Below are 16267 nucleotides of genomic sequence, written 5' to 3'. Positions count from 1 at the left end.
AATGTACTAAAAATGCATTTTTACTGTTCAAAAAATGCATAAAAAGGAAAGGAAACTCTTTGGGCTCATTTGTAAATAATGTTTTTTCTACCCTCAAGCTTAATTCCTTATTTTTATCTTAATGACTTTGTTTACTTGCGAATTAATCATAGATCATCTTACTATTGCAACTTGTGGGTCCTGTTTGGTTATTATCCCTCAGTGACTGATTATTGTCCTTCCCTGATGGACAAGTTAAAAACATTTCTGGGATTTTGTCATTTTACTCTTTTCACAATGTATTAAAATAAAGTATCTAAAGAATAAATTAAACTGTGCTGGAGAATTCAAAGTACATTTTAAGTAGCACTTCTGTCAGAGATTTTACAGTAAAATAAGAACTGAACTTTGGTATTGCCTTGATTAAACAAAACGACACTATTATAGAAAACTAGTTCAACTACAAAAATGAAAGGGTTCGGTTTATTCAGATTATTATTTATCCATAACACTTTGCCAATTTTTAAAAAATATTTACCGCTATAGTAAGACTGAAAGAGTTTTTCCTGATCTAAATACAGAACTTCATAGAAATCTAAAATCAGCTACTCTAATACTTTATTATGTGGTATTGGTGGATTTTATCCATCAAGCCAGACACTGTATCCAAAGCCAGTGTTCACCACATAGAACTCTGAAAAACAGTAACCACTGAACAGTTTAAGGAGTCATCTTTTCTCCATTTACCATCATCATTTTCCTTCTGACACAAGTTTATAACACACAGCTATACCAAGAAGCTATCTGGAAGTTGTTGAAATATTGCCACTGCATATCACATCTGACTACATCTGAATGTCTTACAATCAAACACATTCTCAGTCAGCGATGGCATGGAGCCAAAACTGATGTTAAACCAGTGTTTTGTTTTATTTGCCAGCTCATTCGGACATGAAGGCATATGGAATGCTTTCATACACAAATTAGTATTTTTCCTCAATCTGTTTTCTACAAATACAAAAAGAACTGAGATTTTTTTTTTGAAATGCTGAAAATCTGTGTGACATTTGCACAAGAGAGTAATGTCCATTAATTCTGAGTGCATCCTTATTCCACATCTTCATTGCTGCTTCCAGGTTCAGGTCCTGGGACTTCAGCTTCAGCATCTTTTACTGGCTCCTGGTCCTCTGAGGGTTCTTCAGGCTGTGTCTCCTCCATCGGTTCCTCAGCTGGTTCTGGCTGAGGTGACGGTGTGTCAGCCGCTTTTTGAAACTCCACCTGAAGGAAAAGGGGTAGTTCCAGTTTTAAGCCAATATGCCAATTAAACCTTTAAATGCATCTATAATTCTTATTTAATGTGTTAATACTTTGTTTTTGATAGACACGAAACCCGGTCAAAACCCATTTATTTTGAAGCTAGTTTTCATACTCAACTTTAAGTGCTTCATGTTTGTCCACAATACAGTATCCTGCACTAACAAGCACATGACTTTAGAGGCTGAATTGCCACAGGCCATGCACACATAACACTTGTATAGAGACAGTCTTGTAGATTTGTCTTATATGATTCCAAGTAGATTAATTTTACCTGTGAAACACTGTTAACGCTTTCTTCCTGTATCACCGGATCAGCCTCTTCTTGCTCCATTGGCTCTTCCTCGTCTTTAATAATGGCTGGCTCCTGCTGGATTGGTGCGTCTGGCTCTTTCAGGGGCACAGTGGGAGCCTCCTCTACAACTGCAGTATCTGGAGCAACTTCCATCTGGAAGATGAAAGAGAGAATGCGGTTAAAACTTTGTTTATTTAACCCGATGGAAAAAATAAATAAAAATCAATGGATGACTGCCTCATCTTGGTGTCAAAAAATGAACCATTACAAATTTCTGTATGTGTCTGCATGAGTTGGCTGAACACAAATGACCCAGCAGTGATGAAAAGACTAAGTCTAAAAAATAATTAATGCAGACTCATGACACTTGTTGGTGACTGAAAGAAATGAATCACGTGTGCAGCATCTTTTCCAGTTACCTCTTTCTCCACGACAGGCTTCGCAGGTTTAGGCTCTGGTTTTTTATTTGCTTCCAGGACCGACATGATGGAGGCAGGTATGTGAGCTTGCTGTTAAGCAGAAAAAGAGGCAGATGTTTCATGAGGGAATGTCAAGAGAAATATAATGCTAGAACAGAAACCATGAAAAAGCTATAACCTGGTGAGGCGTGAAGGAGTGGACATGCAGTAGAAGAGGCTCTCTCATCTCTGGGCAGCGTTCGAACACGCTTGTCAGCTGTGCGGGCGGCAGCTGTAGGAGCACGCTGTACGACTGAGGCTTCGTCCTCTGGCAGCACTTCACAAATCCCTCCCACACCTTAGGATATTTCCACACCTGCACGACCAAAATAAAAACAACCGTCAGAGAGTAAAACTGGTCATCAGACAGGCACAACTAAGTATTAGTTTCTGTGTTTCTCTGTTGTCTAAACAAATTACCATCTGCTGGATCAGTTAATGGACAGACATGCCATCATACATGTGACAAGCTAAAAGAAAAATTATGAAAATCTACATCAACAACAGTATGAAAATTAGACTGGAGTTTTTATGGCTGACCTGCTTGACGATGAGACGGGACAGGATGTTCATGACAAACCCTCCCAGTCGAGGATACATGGTGAGTGACTGGATGACGGTGCGCATGAGCAGCATGGGGAGAGGACTCTGCTCCATCAGCTGCTGCATCACCACCGCCAAAACCTCGGAAGTGTACACATTCTTCTCCCCAAAGCACAGGTTGGTAGCTGTTGCACAGAAAGGGAAAAAAAAAAAACCTTTACTGTCAGCAGTCATCCACATGCAACAGACTGATGACTCGATGATGTGACCAACTTTCAAACTTTTCTGTTTTAGGGTTTTGGCTTTGAAGGCTTTATGACTGAGCACTGACCTTTTATGATGGACTTCATGTCACATTTGGTTGAGTCAATGTTGTGTAAGGCAATGAGCAAGTCTCCTGGGGTGAGGGGGGACACGGATGAACTTCCCTCACCTGCAAAAACACAAACACACACATAACAGAATACATTATCCTCCATCTTTCTTTAACGCCTCATAGAAACTGACAACCAATTATGTTAGATTAAAGCTAAACTGCGCATGACAGGAGATAAAGAAAAGAAAAAGGCAGAAAAGTGACTAGTTGATGAAAAATATTAGAATACATACAGCTAAAACATTAAGTTCATAATAAGTTAAAATGAAATGTAAATATTGTCTAAGGTGTCGGTGTGTTGACTCTTACTATGCTGAGTTCCCAGGAGTCTGTTGAACACCTCCTTCACAACAATCGGGTTGAGTTTGATGAGCTTGGGGAGAGCCTGAATGACTTCGTTCTACATGAGAAAAACGATCAAAATTCAGAGAAAAATCCAGGAAAAGATGAGAGTCAGATAGCGGAGATGCACTGATGTAATTTGCTGTTTAACTTGAAATGATACTGACAATACTGGAGCATGCCCGTACAGTTCATAAAGTGATAAATGCGATATTATGTAACTTCAATATTCAAAATTTAAATAAACAAGGCTACCTTTTCTAGACCATTTATGACAGGGATCAGGAAACGAACATCTGGCACACGTTTGTGGTAAAGGTCTCGCACCCTCTCCACCAGCTCTGGAGATGGAGGCACTGAAACGGGAAGTAAAACTTATTTCACACAACACTTTTCATTGGACTGTCTTCTACTGTACAGCAGAACTGGCTCATTCATTCACAAGTTTTAGGCAGGATTTACAACACAGAGTATGTGACACAGCTGATTGTATGATGGTTTGGACTCAAGTGATGTCTTAAGACAACTGACTGAGTAGTTTGTGAAATGCTGTGCTGGGAAGTTAAAAACAATGACCCCATCATTTTTCATTTTCAACTAAATTCAGTCGAACTCATAATGCATATTGTCAGAGATATAGATTTCAACATTTTTTTAGCCCTAAAATCGGTATCTGCATCATTCCCCAAGTATCAGTCAGCACTGGTTTAGATGAAAAGGCTCTAGTTTAGATAAAAAGAGATTTGTTCTATTTCTACCTCCTTTTTACCTTTATCGGTCAAAATGTGCAGGCAGCGAGTAACCAGAGTCTCTGCTCCTTTAGGACAGTTTTCCACTAAGAGCAGCAGCTCTGGAGAGTTCATCCCCATTCCACGGATCTACAAAAACGGGTGAAAATATACTTGTCAGTGTCGTTCAAAAACGATACAGCTCAAGAACAAAAAGAAGGTTCAGTAATTGTTTGGGGTACCCTTATTTTCTTCATTTGGAAGAGTGTTTCATTCAACTTTCAAAAGGAAAAATTCTCTTAAATGTTTATATTTCACCAGTAATGACATGCTTTGACTCCAGGTGTGTTTTCTCAGCTTCATTTCTATGAATTGTTGGGTCTAATTTGTTTTCTCATGTGGTGAACCAGTAAAAACAAATGAAGAAATAGTTAAACATTTAGCCCAACAGTCCAGACTTTGCACTCAGATGATTTGGTCATGGCAGGCTTTCCAGGCAAATGCAACTGCTGGCATTCAGATGAAAACATCTCTGCATTAATGCTAACAGGACCTTGTGTTTTGGGGTTAATTTCTGCTTTGTGTTTGCATTTTGGCACAGTCACTTAGTACCAACTGTGTGTAAAGATTCTAGTTTACATCTACAAATGTTTGGAAAGAATTGAAACAGTGCTTCAGTTTTTCCTAGTTGTTCATGTTCACAAACACTAATGAACTAACTGGACTGTACATTAAAATGATTACGTTTAAAAGGACATCTTTAAGAAACGCAGAAATGAAGCATTCTCCAGAGGCAACAAATGGCAGCGAGGAGTGACTTACAGGCTGCTCTATGGCTCGAAGCACGCTACGTTTGATGTCGGCAATAGCCTCGGTGTAGACGGAAGCTAGCTCGTGGACCAGCCGGTGGTTCAGAGGAAGTAAGGACAGATAGAGGAACAGACACTGTCTCACTGTCTCTTCAGTCCAGGGAGCTGCCACCTCTGTCAAAAAATGCACAAACCAGTGGTGTTACAGGAGCACACTTACAACTAGGTGGTTATTGGAAGAGAAAATTTGTGACTGTCAAAGTTACTAAAAACAGTTTTTGCTTCCTTTGTGTCCTATGATTTGTTCCCAAATTAAGTAATTTCATTTAAATAATTGTGTGACAACTCAGTAAGGCAGTGGGACGTCAAGATGGAAATAGCATAAAGAATAATCAGCAGCATTTTGTACATTTACTAAATAATGCTACAAGGCCTGCACAGTTCATAGAATATTAATCGTGATTATGACTTTGGCTTCTTACAAAGAAACGATGGACTGATAACTGAAAATTCTGCCAACAGAAAACAGTCCATGTAGGTAAAATTGCATGGTTTTAGCTCGGGCAATTCTGACACCGGAATACTATGTTACATTTTTACAAATCAATCTTTTTGACTATCTGAATCGTGTGCACTGCAGTAACTGAGTGGAGACTAGAGGCTTCAGCTTAGCTAGCTTCTAGTGCAACCTCTTGCTACATATCGGCTGTGGCTCAGGTGGTAGAGTAATGATCGTCCAATGATCGAAGGGTCGGTCCCGTCTTGTGCTGCCTCCAGTGCTGCTCTCACACTGGTGTATGAATGCGTGTGAATGTTGGTGGTGGTCGTAGGTGCCACGCTTCCGTCAGTCTGCCCCAGGGCAGCTGTGGCTACAAATGTAGCTTACCACCACCAGAGTGAGAATGTGTGAGTGAATGAATAATGGATCCATTGTGAAGCGCTTTGAGTTCCTAGAAAAGCGCTATATAAATCTAATCCATTATTATTATTATTGTTTATATGATTTGACGGATATAAGCTTTCACATCTGCTTTAAGGCAGAGTGCAGCAAACAGTGATACTGTGATAAAAAACATATAGCCTCCTTATGCTTTTCAGTGGTTCCTTTGAATCCAAAACCTGATGCGGACGGCTCTGAAAACACCAACTTTTCCTACATCATGCAACCTCATCTGGCAACACAGTGTAAAATCCATGCACTGATTCATATTCTAGAAGGATTACTTGTAACCTGAATCAGATAGTTTTTCAGCTGTCGCAAAAGAGGTAAATATTTTAACAAAAACACTGCGGGACAATGACTTGTATCCTTAAATACATGATTATTTGAAAGTCTTATTGTTAAAAAATGTGACCTGAGATATCGTACACTATCATTTACTGAAGTTGCTCGGTGTGTTACAATAGATAAATTATGCAAGAGGAAGGTGTATTACTGTGCACTGGAGTGTATGTTCAAGCTAAAATGCAAACCTGTATCTTTGTCAGCCCCAAAGAGCAAAGATGGCGGGTTGGGGTGAACTAGAAGCTGCATGTAGTTCAGGGCAAACTTCTCTATGTAGTCCCTGAGCTGGTCTTTCTCATACATGCGCTTAAGGAAAGCCAAGGCGGTGGTGCGCACCTGAAAATAAGAGCATGTTAAACAAGTAACATTCTGAGGTTTCAGTAATTAGTTCAGCAGTGTGTGGATGTGAGCACCACCTTCTCTTTCTCATGGGAGCTGAGATCCAGTAGCACATGCAGATACTGAAACTGCCTTGAGGGCCGTTTGACGATGAGCTCCTTCAGAGTCGTCATGCCCAAATACACCCGAGACTGAAACAGAGGATCCTGGTTAGCAGACAGTTAGGAGAATGGAATACGCAGCACATCAGAAGTTGAGCTTTTATGCCAACGATTACCTCGTCCTCACAGTAACGCCGTATTACTTCCAACGCTGATTCTGTTATAATGGGAGCCTCTAGTACCAGTTTGGTGAAAAGTCTGGAAGAAACGATATGAAAAGAAAATGTAGTGCGGCTGATAATGGGCTCACTTTTTTGCTTACGTTTGACTCCATTCAGTTTTCAGTCATTACAGGACACGTGAGTCTTTATGCTTAAAGAACTAGAGAAAAAACGCATCAGACATGAGACAATGTTAAGTTTTTGTTCTCACCCATCCCTCTGCTCAGGTTTCTCCTGCAGGCCTGACAGCAGAGTGTAGAGACAGTGGTCGTAGCTGTCCAGCAGGCCAGATGGCAGCTGGCTGAGGTAGGTGTTGTACTCTTGGTAGAGGAGAGAAAACGCCAGATCGCTCCTTGTCCTGATGTCGTCCAGAATGAACTCCAGCACATCTTCTTTCATCATCCCTTCAAATTGTGTCACGAGTCTGGAGAGAAGCTTCACTCTGACCTGCCAGTGGAAATGAATGTGGCCAATCTCTGAAAGTGATTCTTTTCTGCTTAGCAAGACAAGTGCTTGTCAGTCACTATGATGACGAATGTATAAGGATGTGGATCACTTACATGAGACATTCCACTTTGAGCAATCGCCTTCTCTGAATGCAGAATGCGCTTCACTGCTTTGGAGGTTAACTTCTCAATCTGGGTGTCTGATAAAGGCTGGACAACGTCTGACAGACGAAAGACTTTTTTTCTCCCACTTGCCCCGGCTATCCTGAAAAAGAACACAATCATACAGGGTAAAAAGTGGTGTGCAGTACTTCTCCTGCAGTCTGTTATCCTGGTGCTTCTGAGCTGACTGCTGCCGTTAATTACGTGGAACATAGTTTATTTTTACTGTGTCTTAAAGAGTGGGTAGGCATCAAAGCTGCTGTCCTCAGTTGGTTCTGGTCACAGGACAGGAGCATCTCAGTTCACTAAAGTGAATATTGTTGGACAGTTCCACTTACTTGTACAGTCCCTCAGGGCTTTGTTTTACTGTTTTTCTACAAAAAATAAAAAGCAGAGCCCAGTGCAGCCACCGCTTGATTGCTTATAAGACAGTAAAAAGTATATGTGGAACAAAACTTTCTCAAACTCAATGAAAATAAGACAGAGATTGTTATATTTGGTCGACTAGAGTTTCTGGATGACCCTGATGGAACCCTTGACTCTTTGACTCATTATGGCTCTTATTCAAGAAAAAACTTAGAGTGATCTTTGGCAGCTCCTTTGACAAACTGGCTTAGCTCTTAAAACTAACTTTGTAAATCCGACTTCTGGTCAAAGTAAAGCCACATTTCTGTCCTGAAGACTTTAGGAGAGTTATTCATGATTATATCACCACACAGTTTGACTACTGTAACTCTTTGCATGTGTGTGTAGAGCAGTGGTCTTTTCAGCATCTGCAGTTGGTACAAAATACAGCAGATCTTCTGTTAACAGGTAAAAGAAGGCACGATCACATAACTCCAGTACTGTCCCCTCTGTCTTTCTGTCCATGTTTAAAAGTTCAGCACTTTGGTTCAATTGCTGTGTTTTAAATGTGCTTTTGAAACAAATTTGATGTTTACTTTTCCATCTTTTAATGATGCCTGAACTCACTTGGTTTGTGCAGAGGGAAGGATGGGCTCAGGAAGCCTCTTGACAGTGGCAGGAGCTTCTGTGGTCTTTTCTGTGTAACCTCCTACCACAGAGATTGCTTGGCCAACCAACACGCCTGGAACTTTGCGCTTGATGAGAAGGTCTCTAGCGTTAGAGTCTTCCTCATTGTCTTCGTCTTTGCCTAAGTCATCCTCTCTGGCTTTGCACTGCTCAAGTCCTACGATGTAAAGTAAGAAACAATGTTTTAATTTGAGCTGGTCAATGCACCCATGTTAACATTAAAAACATATATCCTGCAAGACTTCCTTTAATGTATATGTCGTGACAAAGATACTGGTACTGAAGAAGGGTATCGCATTAGTTTTACAAGCCAAACAGATACTTTTTACCTCTAAATTTTTAATCATAAATAATTACTACATATACGAATGCAGGAAATACTTACAATTAATAAAAAGGTATATGCATAAAAGCTCAAGTTTTAATTTTTTTTCTTACTGACCTGGACCGATTCCAGCTGCAGTCATCTGTGTGGCCATCAGCCTGGCTAAATGCTTAATTTGGGCATCAGTGCCTGCCGACTCAACAGGCGTGTATGTGGCTTGGAAGGATGCTGGCATGACATCAGGTAGATACACCATGCTAATGAGCACCTAAACAGTGAGACAGAGAAATGAAGAGAGTGAAATAAAAGTATAAGGAAACAAACGGGGGTAAAAAAAAAAAAAAAAAAAAAAAAAGACGATCGCTTCTCACCAGGTTGGCTACATTCTCAGAGGAAAGCAGTGGACGCAGGAACTCAGCTGTGAGGTCAATTGCAGATTGCGTGACTGGAACAACAGCTGGCTTAGGGGCCGAGGTAGGAGCCGGCTCCTCTTTGTCCTCGTCATCTTCAATCAGGGCTGGCTCTGGAAGTAAGGGAACAACTGTAAGAAATACTGGGTTAAATTTTCTCCACAAGACTTACATTTGGATTCATCAATTTTGATGTTGACTGATTTACAGTGAGTCAGCCTAATAAATGCTATAAAAAACATTCTACACATAAACTGTAATTCAATGTGAAAATGAGTTAAATGGTAAGCATCTATAAACAAAGAAATACATAGCTGTACACATACACATAATAGAAGTTCAAATACCTTGAAAACCATTATATATTTCCCAATAATTTCTCTGCTTCTCACCAGCAGTGCAGAAAACCTTCTGACAACTCCATTAAATCAGAATATCTATGTCTCTGGGTTCGCTACTCACCCATTTTGACCTTTTTCCCCTCTGTGTATTGTTCGTGGCGAGGCCTTTTGCGCTGCTCACGTGGTGCAGGTGTTGAGCGGGTGATTTCACTCTGAGGCATTCCCAGGTCTAGCAGCAAAGTGCTGATTTGACCCTGGAACTCCAGGCTGCAGGGGTGTTTGAGCACCGCCACAAGGTGCAGCTTCAGATTCTTACGCACACTGCTGACCTGAGACTTGGCCAGAGTCGGGGGTAGGTTTGCTAAAGAAGTTCAAGCGTACAGAAAACATATCGTAGTTTAATTAATTACAACGTGTGATATTAACCAGAGAGACTCACTATAATAAACACAGACAAAATGTGCTTTGTGACAATATCAAAAAGACACGTTTGAATGTTCAGTTAATTTATAGATTTTCATAAAGCTTTGTCGTAAAATAAAACTAAACAAACGGAGGACATGATTGGCTGAAAAGCACTCACCATGCAGTGTCTCATATGCCTGCACCACCTCTGACATGAACATTGGTCTCTGACGGGCTATAGTGGCCAGAGAACCCAGTGCTGTGGTGAGGTTGATGCTGGAAATAGCTGGGTGGACCATAAACTTCAGCAGTTTCTCCAATGCGGTCTTTCCCTCTTCACACAAAACGTCTGTCGAATAGACAATATAGAACATATCCGCTTTATAAAGTGAGCTTTAATATAAGGCACTAAGAAACACAGAGTCCCTATGTCATCACAACATAGTCCTAACATCTATACCGTAGCGAATGTACGAATGATCTTTGGGAACTTTGTCCAGGCTGATGTCACCCTCCTGACGTTTGGGGACGTCGGACTCAGACGTCCGCGGTGACAGAGAGATGATTAATGATTCTGTGAACTTGATGGCATGAGTGCGAACGCCGTCATTCTCAGAGTCCAGCGAGGCCAAAACATCGCCTTTCATTTGCGTGACCAAGTCCCAGCACGCCTCCTGCATCTCTGATACGGCTTTGGAGCGCACCAACCACTGATGTGGAGGAGACAGAAGAGTAAAGGACGTGATGAGAAAACAGGTATCAGAATGAAATACTCATGTAGGCTCCCATGAAAAAGCAGGCATATGCACAGTACTGTGTATACCTGTAGAGTAACTTTGTACAGCTGTGTCAGTGTGAGGATGGCTTTCTTCACTACATTCACACTTTCATCCTTCAGCAGCATGTTCAAGTTAGCAATCAGTCGGAGAAGAAGCTCATTGTCCCTTTTACTGATCAAAGTATAAGAAAGAAAAATAACATTTCAACAGCATATTCTTTTGACAAACACAGAGTTTACACCTTTAAAACAAGCAGAATTTGATGTCTAATAACTCACCAGGCTTCCTCTATGAAGCCAATGACAAACTTCCTCACTTCAATAGACTTGTCAGTCTGAAAAGCGATCATCTCCTGTAGGATGGAAAGACCAGCAGCAGGAAAATTAGGAATTTTACTAGGTTGAAATGGGATGACAATCTACAATTAGCTGTGAAAGCTGCATCCATTTATACTTACATCCAAAAAATTGTCAAGAAGAGATGGATCTTTGTTGATGATAAGCTCCTGGACCTGAAGATTAAAAATGAATTGATCGGATTCTATTTCTGCTTACTCCTTTATGAAGTCCTGGGTAAGTAGATTATATATTGGCATACATAGTGGCAGTAAACAGGAGAATACACAGAACAAAATAAAGTACAGCGAAATATAATTTGGTCAAGCAATAGCGGAAAATGAAAGCATTACTGAATACTGTGTAATTAGCAAAAATGCCACAGAGGTATGAAATTAAGCATTTACATTAGCTTTAGATGATTAAAACAAGATTTTTGGACTTCATAGCAGTAAAAAATTTGATTTAAAAAAAGATTAGAACACAAACCTGTTTGAGCACAGCAAGCTTTTCATCTGTAGGTATCAAAGCGGCCTGATTCAGAAGCTCCACAACCTGAACAGGGAAAGCAGATTAAACAAATCTGATTATCAAATAACACATAACACAGTGACTATTACAACTTATACATAAAGTGTAACAAGTTATAAGTTTTCGAGGCTAAGCTTTTGGTTTTTGTGGCTGATCTAGCCACTCAACACAAAAATCAACCTTTTGCATTTGTAGAAATTCCCCAGAAATAATAAGACACTGTTGTGACTTCTCACTTAATTTACAAACTAAATGTTTCCACGCTGTTTCATCGGTGGTTTTGTGCAACACAGCTACAAGAGAAGGACAAGGATTCCAAACATGAAGAGAAATTCATTTTTATGTCCAGAGCAAAGTGAGTTTTTGCAATTGAGATGCTATTGGTCAAACTCAGAGCAGACATACTGCAGGTAAACATATGAGTAGGCCTGCATGATTCTTATAAAGGTGTATTTCATAATGCTGTCTTTTCTTTTTTCAACACTTACATGTCCACCTTTATTTTTAATGACAGACTTAATCCTCCACGGCATGGAGGAAACCAGTGTCGCACACATTTCTGGAGAGTTTTCTGATACATCTACAGTCATCTATACATGTCATCTCCCCAACACCTTTGCATTCATGCAGGCCCATATCATCACACTCTCAGTCCATGCTTTCCAATCTACCACAGTAAATGCATAGCTCTGATCAGGTTCACACCAAACATGCTTGACACCATCTGAGCTGAACAAATTGATCTTGGTCTCACTTAACGAAAGATAGTGTTCCTAATATTCATCAGGCTATTTTTCATGCTCTTTAGCACAAGCTCTTACAGTTTTCTGGGCAGGAGCAAGCAAAAGTATTTTCTCTGAATGCCTCTTTAGAAAGTGACACCACGTAATATCCTTCACACTACCTAAGCTGTCACAAACACTCATCTCCACTGATAACCCTTGTGTTAATGGAAAATCACAGAAGTTTAGTTTCAGTGATTGCAGGTTTTCTAACTTGTGTGTCAGTGACCCTACGTGTTTTGACTTTTGTTGCCTTTCTATTTTGGAGCCTGTATTTTCAATGTAGTCTTTCTAAATATTTACTTTTGATTGTCCGTAAAGATTAATAATGTAGAACGTTCAACTTAGAAGTAACACAAGGAACGTGGCAGAGCTATGTGACGATCAGCGTTGATTTGTCTGTTAGCAACATTACTCAAAAACGAACAAACGGATTTGGATGAAATTTTCAGTCAGACATAATATAAGGACCAAGCCATTATATTTTGGCGGTGACGTAGCTTATAGTCTGGATCCACAGAACTGTTAAAGATTTCTGTTTCATTGCAAGATAGCGGCACGGTGTTACTGTAACTACACACGTGGACAAAATTGTTGGTACCCCTCAGTTAAAGAAGGAAAAACCCACAATTCTCACTGAAATCACTTGAAACTCACAAAAGTAACAATAAATAAAAATTTATTGAAAATTAAATAATCAAAATCAGCCATCACTTTTGAATTGTTGATTAACATAATTATTTAAAAAAACAAACTAATGAAATAGGGCTGGACAAAAATGATGGTACCCATAACTTAATATTTTGTTGCACAACCTTTTGAGGCAATCACTGCAATTAAACGATTTCTGTATTTGTCAATGAGCGTTCTGCAGCTGTCAACAGGTATTTTGGCCCACTCCTCATGAGCAAACAGCTCCAGTTGTCTCAGGTTTGATGGGTGTCTTCTCCAAATGGCATGTTTCAGCTCCTTCCACATATGTTCAATGGGATTCAGATCTGGGCTCATAGAAGGCCACTTTAGAATAGTCCAACGCTTTTCTCTCAGCCATTCTTGGGTGTTTTTGGCTGTGTGTTTTGGATCGTTGTCCTGTTGGAAGACCCATGACCTGCGACTGAGACCAAGCTTTCTGACACTAGGCAGCACATTTCTCTCCAGAATGCCTTGATAGTCTTCAGATTTCATCGTACCTTGCACACTTTCAAGACACCCTGTGCCAGATGCAGCAAAGCAGCCCCAAAACATTACTGAGCCTCCTCCATGTTTCACCGTAGGGACAGTGTTTTTTTCTTCATATGCTTGGTTTTTGAGTCTATGAACATAGAGTTGATGTGCCTTACCAAAAAGCTCCAGTTTGGTCTCATCTGTCCAAAGGACATTCTCCCAGAAGCTTTGTGGCTTGTCAACATGCATTTTTGCAAATTCCAGTCTGGCTTTTTTATGAGTTTTTTTCAGCAGTGGTGTCCTCCTTGGTCGTCTCCCATGAAGTCCACTTTGGCTCAAACAACGACGAATGGTGCGATCTGACACTGATGTACCTTGGCCTTAGAGTTCACCTTTAATTTCTTTGGAGGTTGCTCTGGGCTCTTTGGATACAATTCGAACGATCCGTCTCTTCAATTTGTCATCAATTTTCCTCTTGCGGCCACGTCCAGGGAGGTTGGCTACTGTCCCGTGGGTCTTGAACTTCTGAATAATATGAGGCACTGTTGTCACAGGAACTTCAAGCTGTTTAGAGATGGTCTTATAGCCTTTACCTTTAAGATGTTTGTCTATAATTTTTTTTCGGATGTCCTGGGACAATTCTCTCCTTCGCTTTCTGTTGTCCATGTTCAGTGTGGTACACACCTTTTCACCAAACAGCAGGGTGACTACTTGTCTCCCTTTAAATAGGCAGACTGACTGATTATGAGTTTGGAAACACCTGTGATGTCAATTAAATGACACACCTGAGTTAATCATGTCACTCTGGTCAAATAGTTTTCAATCTTTTATAGAGGTACCATCATTTTTGTCCAGGCCTGTTTCATTAGTTTGTTTTTTTAAATAATTATGTTAATCAACAATTCAAAAGTAATGGCTGTTTTTGATTATTTAATTTTCAATAAATTTTTATTTATTGTTACTTTTGTGAGTTTCAAGTGATTTCAGTGAGAATTGTGGGTTTTTCCTTCTTTAACTGAGGGGTACCAACAATTTTGTCCACGTGTGTATGACTACAAGTGAACACTGCATCAGCTGCCTGCTGATGATCACGTGATTGCCATCCTATTACAAATCAATCACTGTCAACCACAAAAAAGATTTCACCCATCAGAAATCATACAATGACTGAGCAGCCTTGGCAGAGTACTGAGCTCTCTGAGTTCTTTTCTTGTCGATATTGTATTCACATCTGCTGTGTACCATATAACTAATTAGTATTTTGTACAAAATTAGAAGAAAAACTGCATAACTTTTTACATTTTAAAGTTTTTTCCCCCAAATGAACAAGGCTTTTTCGTTGCATTACCAATGTTACAGTACAACTCGTAAAAAGATCACCAATATAACAGCTCTGTGTACTGGTGCCAATGTCACCATTATACCACGGTATATAGTCTTATTACCACATACTTGTGATTTATCTGTGTAAAGCTCATATCTACTGATCCATATCATACAGTCAAGATGTAACAAACATACCTTCTCACTGGTGGTCATGTCGATGACACTGGGGATCTGAGTCTCCCCCTTCTCTGAAGAAAGCTCCATGGTGCAGCTCTGAGTACTTCACTGCGCGGATGACATGGCCTTTAGAAACCCTAAAAACTCAGGAACCCCTGTTAACATATAACATTACAGTACATTAAGATGTTAATAATGGTGGAACCTGTTGACAGTTTTTGCAATGCCGTTCAGAGTTGTCAGCAAATGTGAGGTTAACTTTCGGCTAACGTGCTACACATCGGTAATAAAACAAATAGATTTTGCTACTGAATTCTATTGTATTTAATAAAAAAATATTAGTAATAAAAAACAAGACTTTAATGAATTACAATCAGCACCACTTTGGTCTCAGCTAGTTAGCGCGGTAGTACCATGCTAACTGTAATGCTAACCCTGCAGTTATTCTAATTTTCTAATTACAGACATGTAATAGCTACTCACCGCCAAACTGACTCTTTACTTTGTTGCTTCAACAGCACTTAACTATGCCCAGTGTCACAAACTTACTAATGCAGAAGCTGTTACCTTTTGAAGTACGTGCCTTAACTCTACTAGCCCACAAAGGAAGCGGCCATGTTTAATGATGCTTCTTCTTCTACGGATGCCTCATAGCGTTTGGAAAGCTTAATGTTGCATTACTGCCTCCTTCTGTATGGAGTGTAAAGCTCAGGCTCGATCATAGACTTTTCATCAGTCTATGAGCTCAATAGGTCTTATGACATTATATTCTTTTGTTGCATTTAACCCAAAATGTAAATATAGTTCTGTACTCTACATGCCTAAGTCCAAACAAACAAAAAATGTTGTATCTAAGTGCAGCTGAAGTATAGATTTCTGGTTAAGTGTAAGAAATTTAGAAATTACCTTTAAAAGATGTTTTTAAGTAACAGTGATCACCATGACTCAGTCCATTTCTTATAGGAAGCTTCCAGTAAATTTTGATGTATTTAAGTGCTGCTAAAGGGGAGATTTCTGTCTTAGAGTAGGAGAAAAAAAAATAATTTTTGAGAAAAGGCCTTTTAAAGATATGCATTACAAAATTCCATACGTTTTTAGTGAGTAACTGTTTCTATGGATTAAAGTTGAACTAGTCACCAGGAAGCTTCTCCAGCTAATTTCTTAAATCAAAACAATTATTTCTTGGTATTAAAAATTTCCTGAAATTGAATGCTTGAATGTGCAAATGAGGTACAATCATTATAAGTATGCAGTAGTTTGCA

The 16267-nt window shown here is 39.7% G+C and overlaps 1 protein-coding gene across 2 annotated transcripts; it reads right to left on the bottom strand.

Annotated features, from left to right (window-relative positions):
* Positions 1–885: 885 nt before the first annotated feature.
* Positions 886–15656, bottom strand: sympk (symplekin). 2 transcript variants are annotated; one of them, XM_022190228.2, is made up of 27 exons: positions 15573–15656; positions 15024–15160; positions 11515–11580; positions 11148–11201; positions 10969–11042; positions 10735–10861; positions 10372–10621; positions 10090–10260; positions 9628–9867; positions 9127–9278; positions 8873–9023; positions 8371–8587; positions 7351–7501; positions 7002–7237; positions 6746–6827; positions 6546–6659; positions 6318–6465; positions 4858–5018; positions 4077–4185; positions 3563–3663; positions 3275–3365; positions 2921–3022; positions 2587–2774; positions 2186–2362; positions 2008–2097; positions 1568–1741; positions 886–1257 (listed from the first exon to the last, which is right to left on the bottom strand). In XM_022190228.2, the coding sequence occupies exons 2-27, from the start codon at positions 15090–15092 to the stop codon at positions 1087–1089; spliced, it is 3666 nt and encodes a 1221-aa protein (XP_022045920.2). In that variant the 5' UTR covers positions 15093–15160; positions 15573–15656; the 3' UTR covers positions 886–1086. The 2 variants fall into 2 exon arrangements, with proteins under 2 accessions (XP_022045920.2, XP_022045919.2); XM_022190227.2 differs by having other exon boundaries at positions 15489–15653.
* Positions 15657–16267: the final 611 nt, after the last annotated feature.

Source organism: Acanthochromis polyacanthus, chromosome 14, assembly GCF_021347895.1.
Source record: "Acanthochromis polyacanthus isolate Apoly-LR-REF ecotype Palm Island chromosome 14, KAUST_Apoly_ChrSc, whole genome shotgun sequence".
Taxonomy (NCBI): Eukaryota; Metazoa; Chordata; class Actinopteri; family Pomacentridae; genus Acanthochromis; species Acanthochromis polyacanthus.
This window is presented reverse-complemented; position numbering and strand designations above follow the sequence as displayed.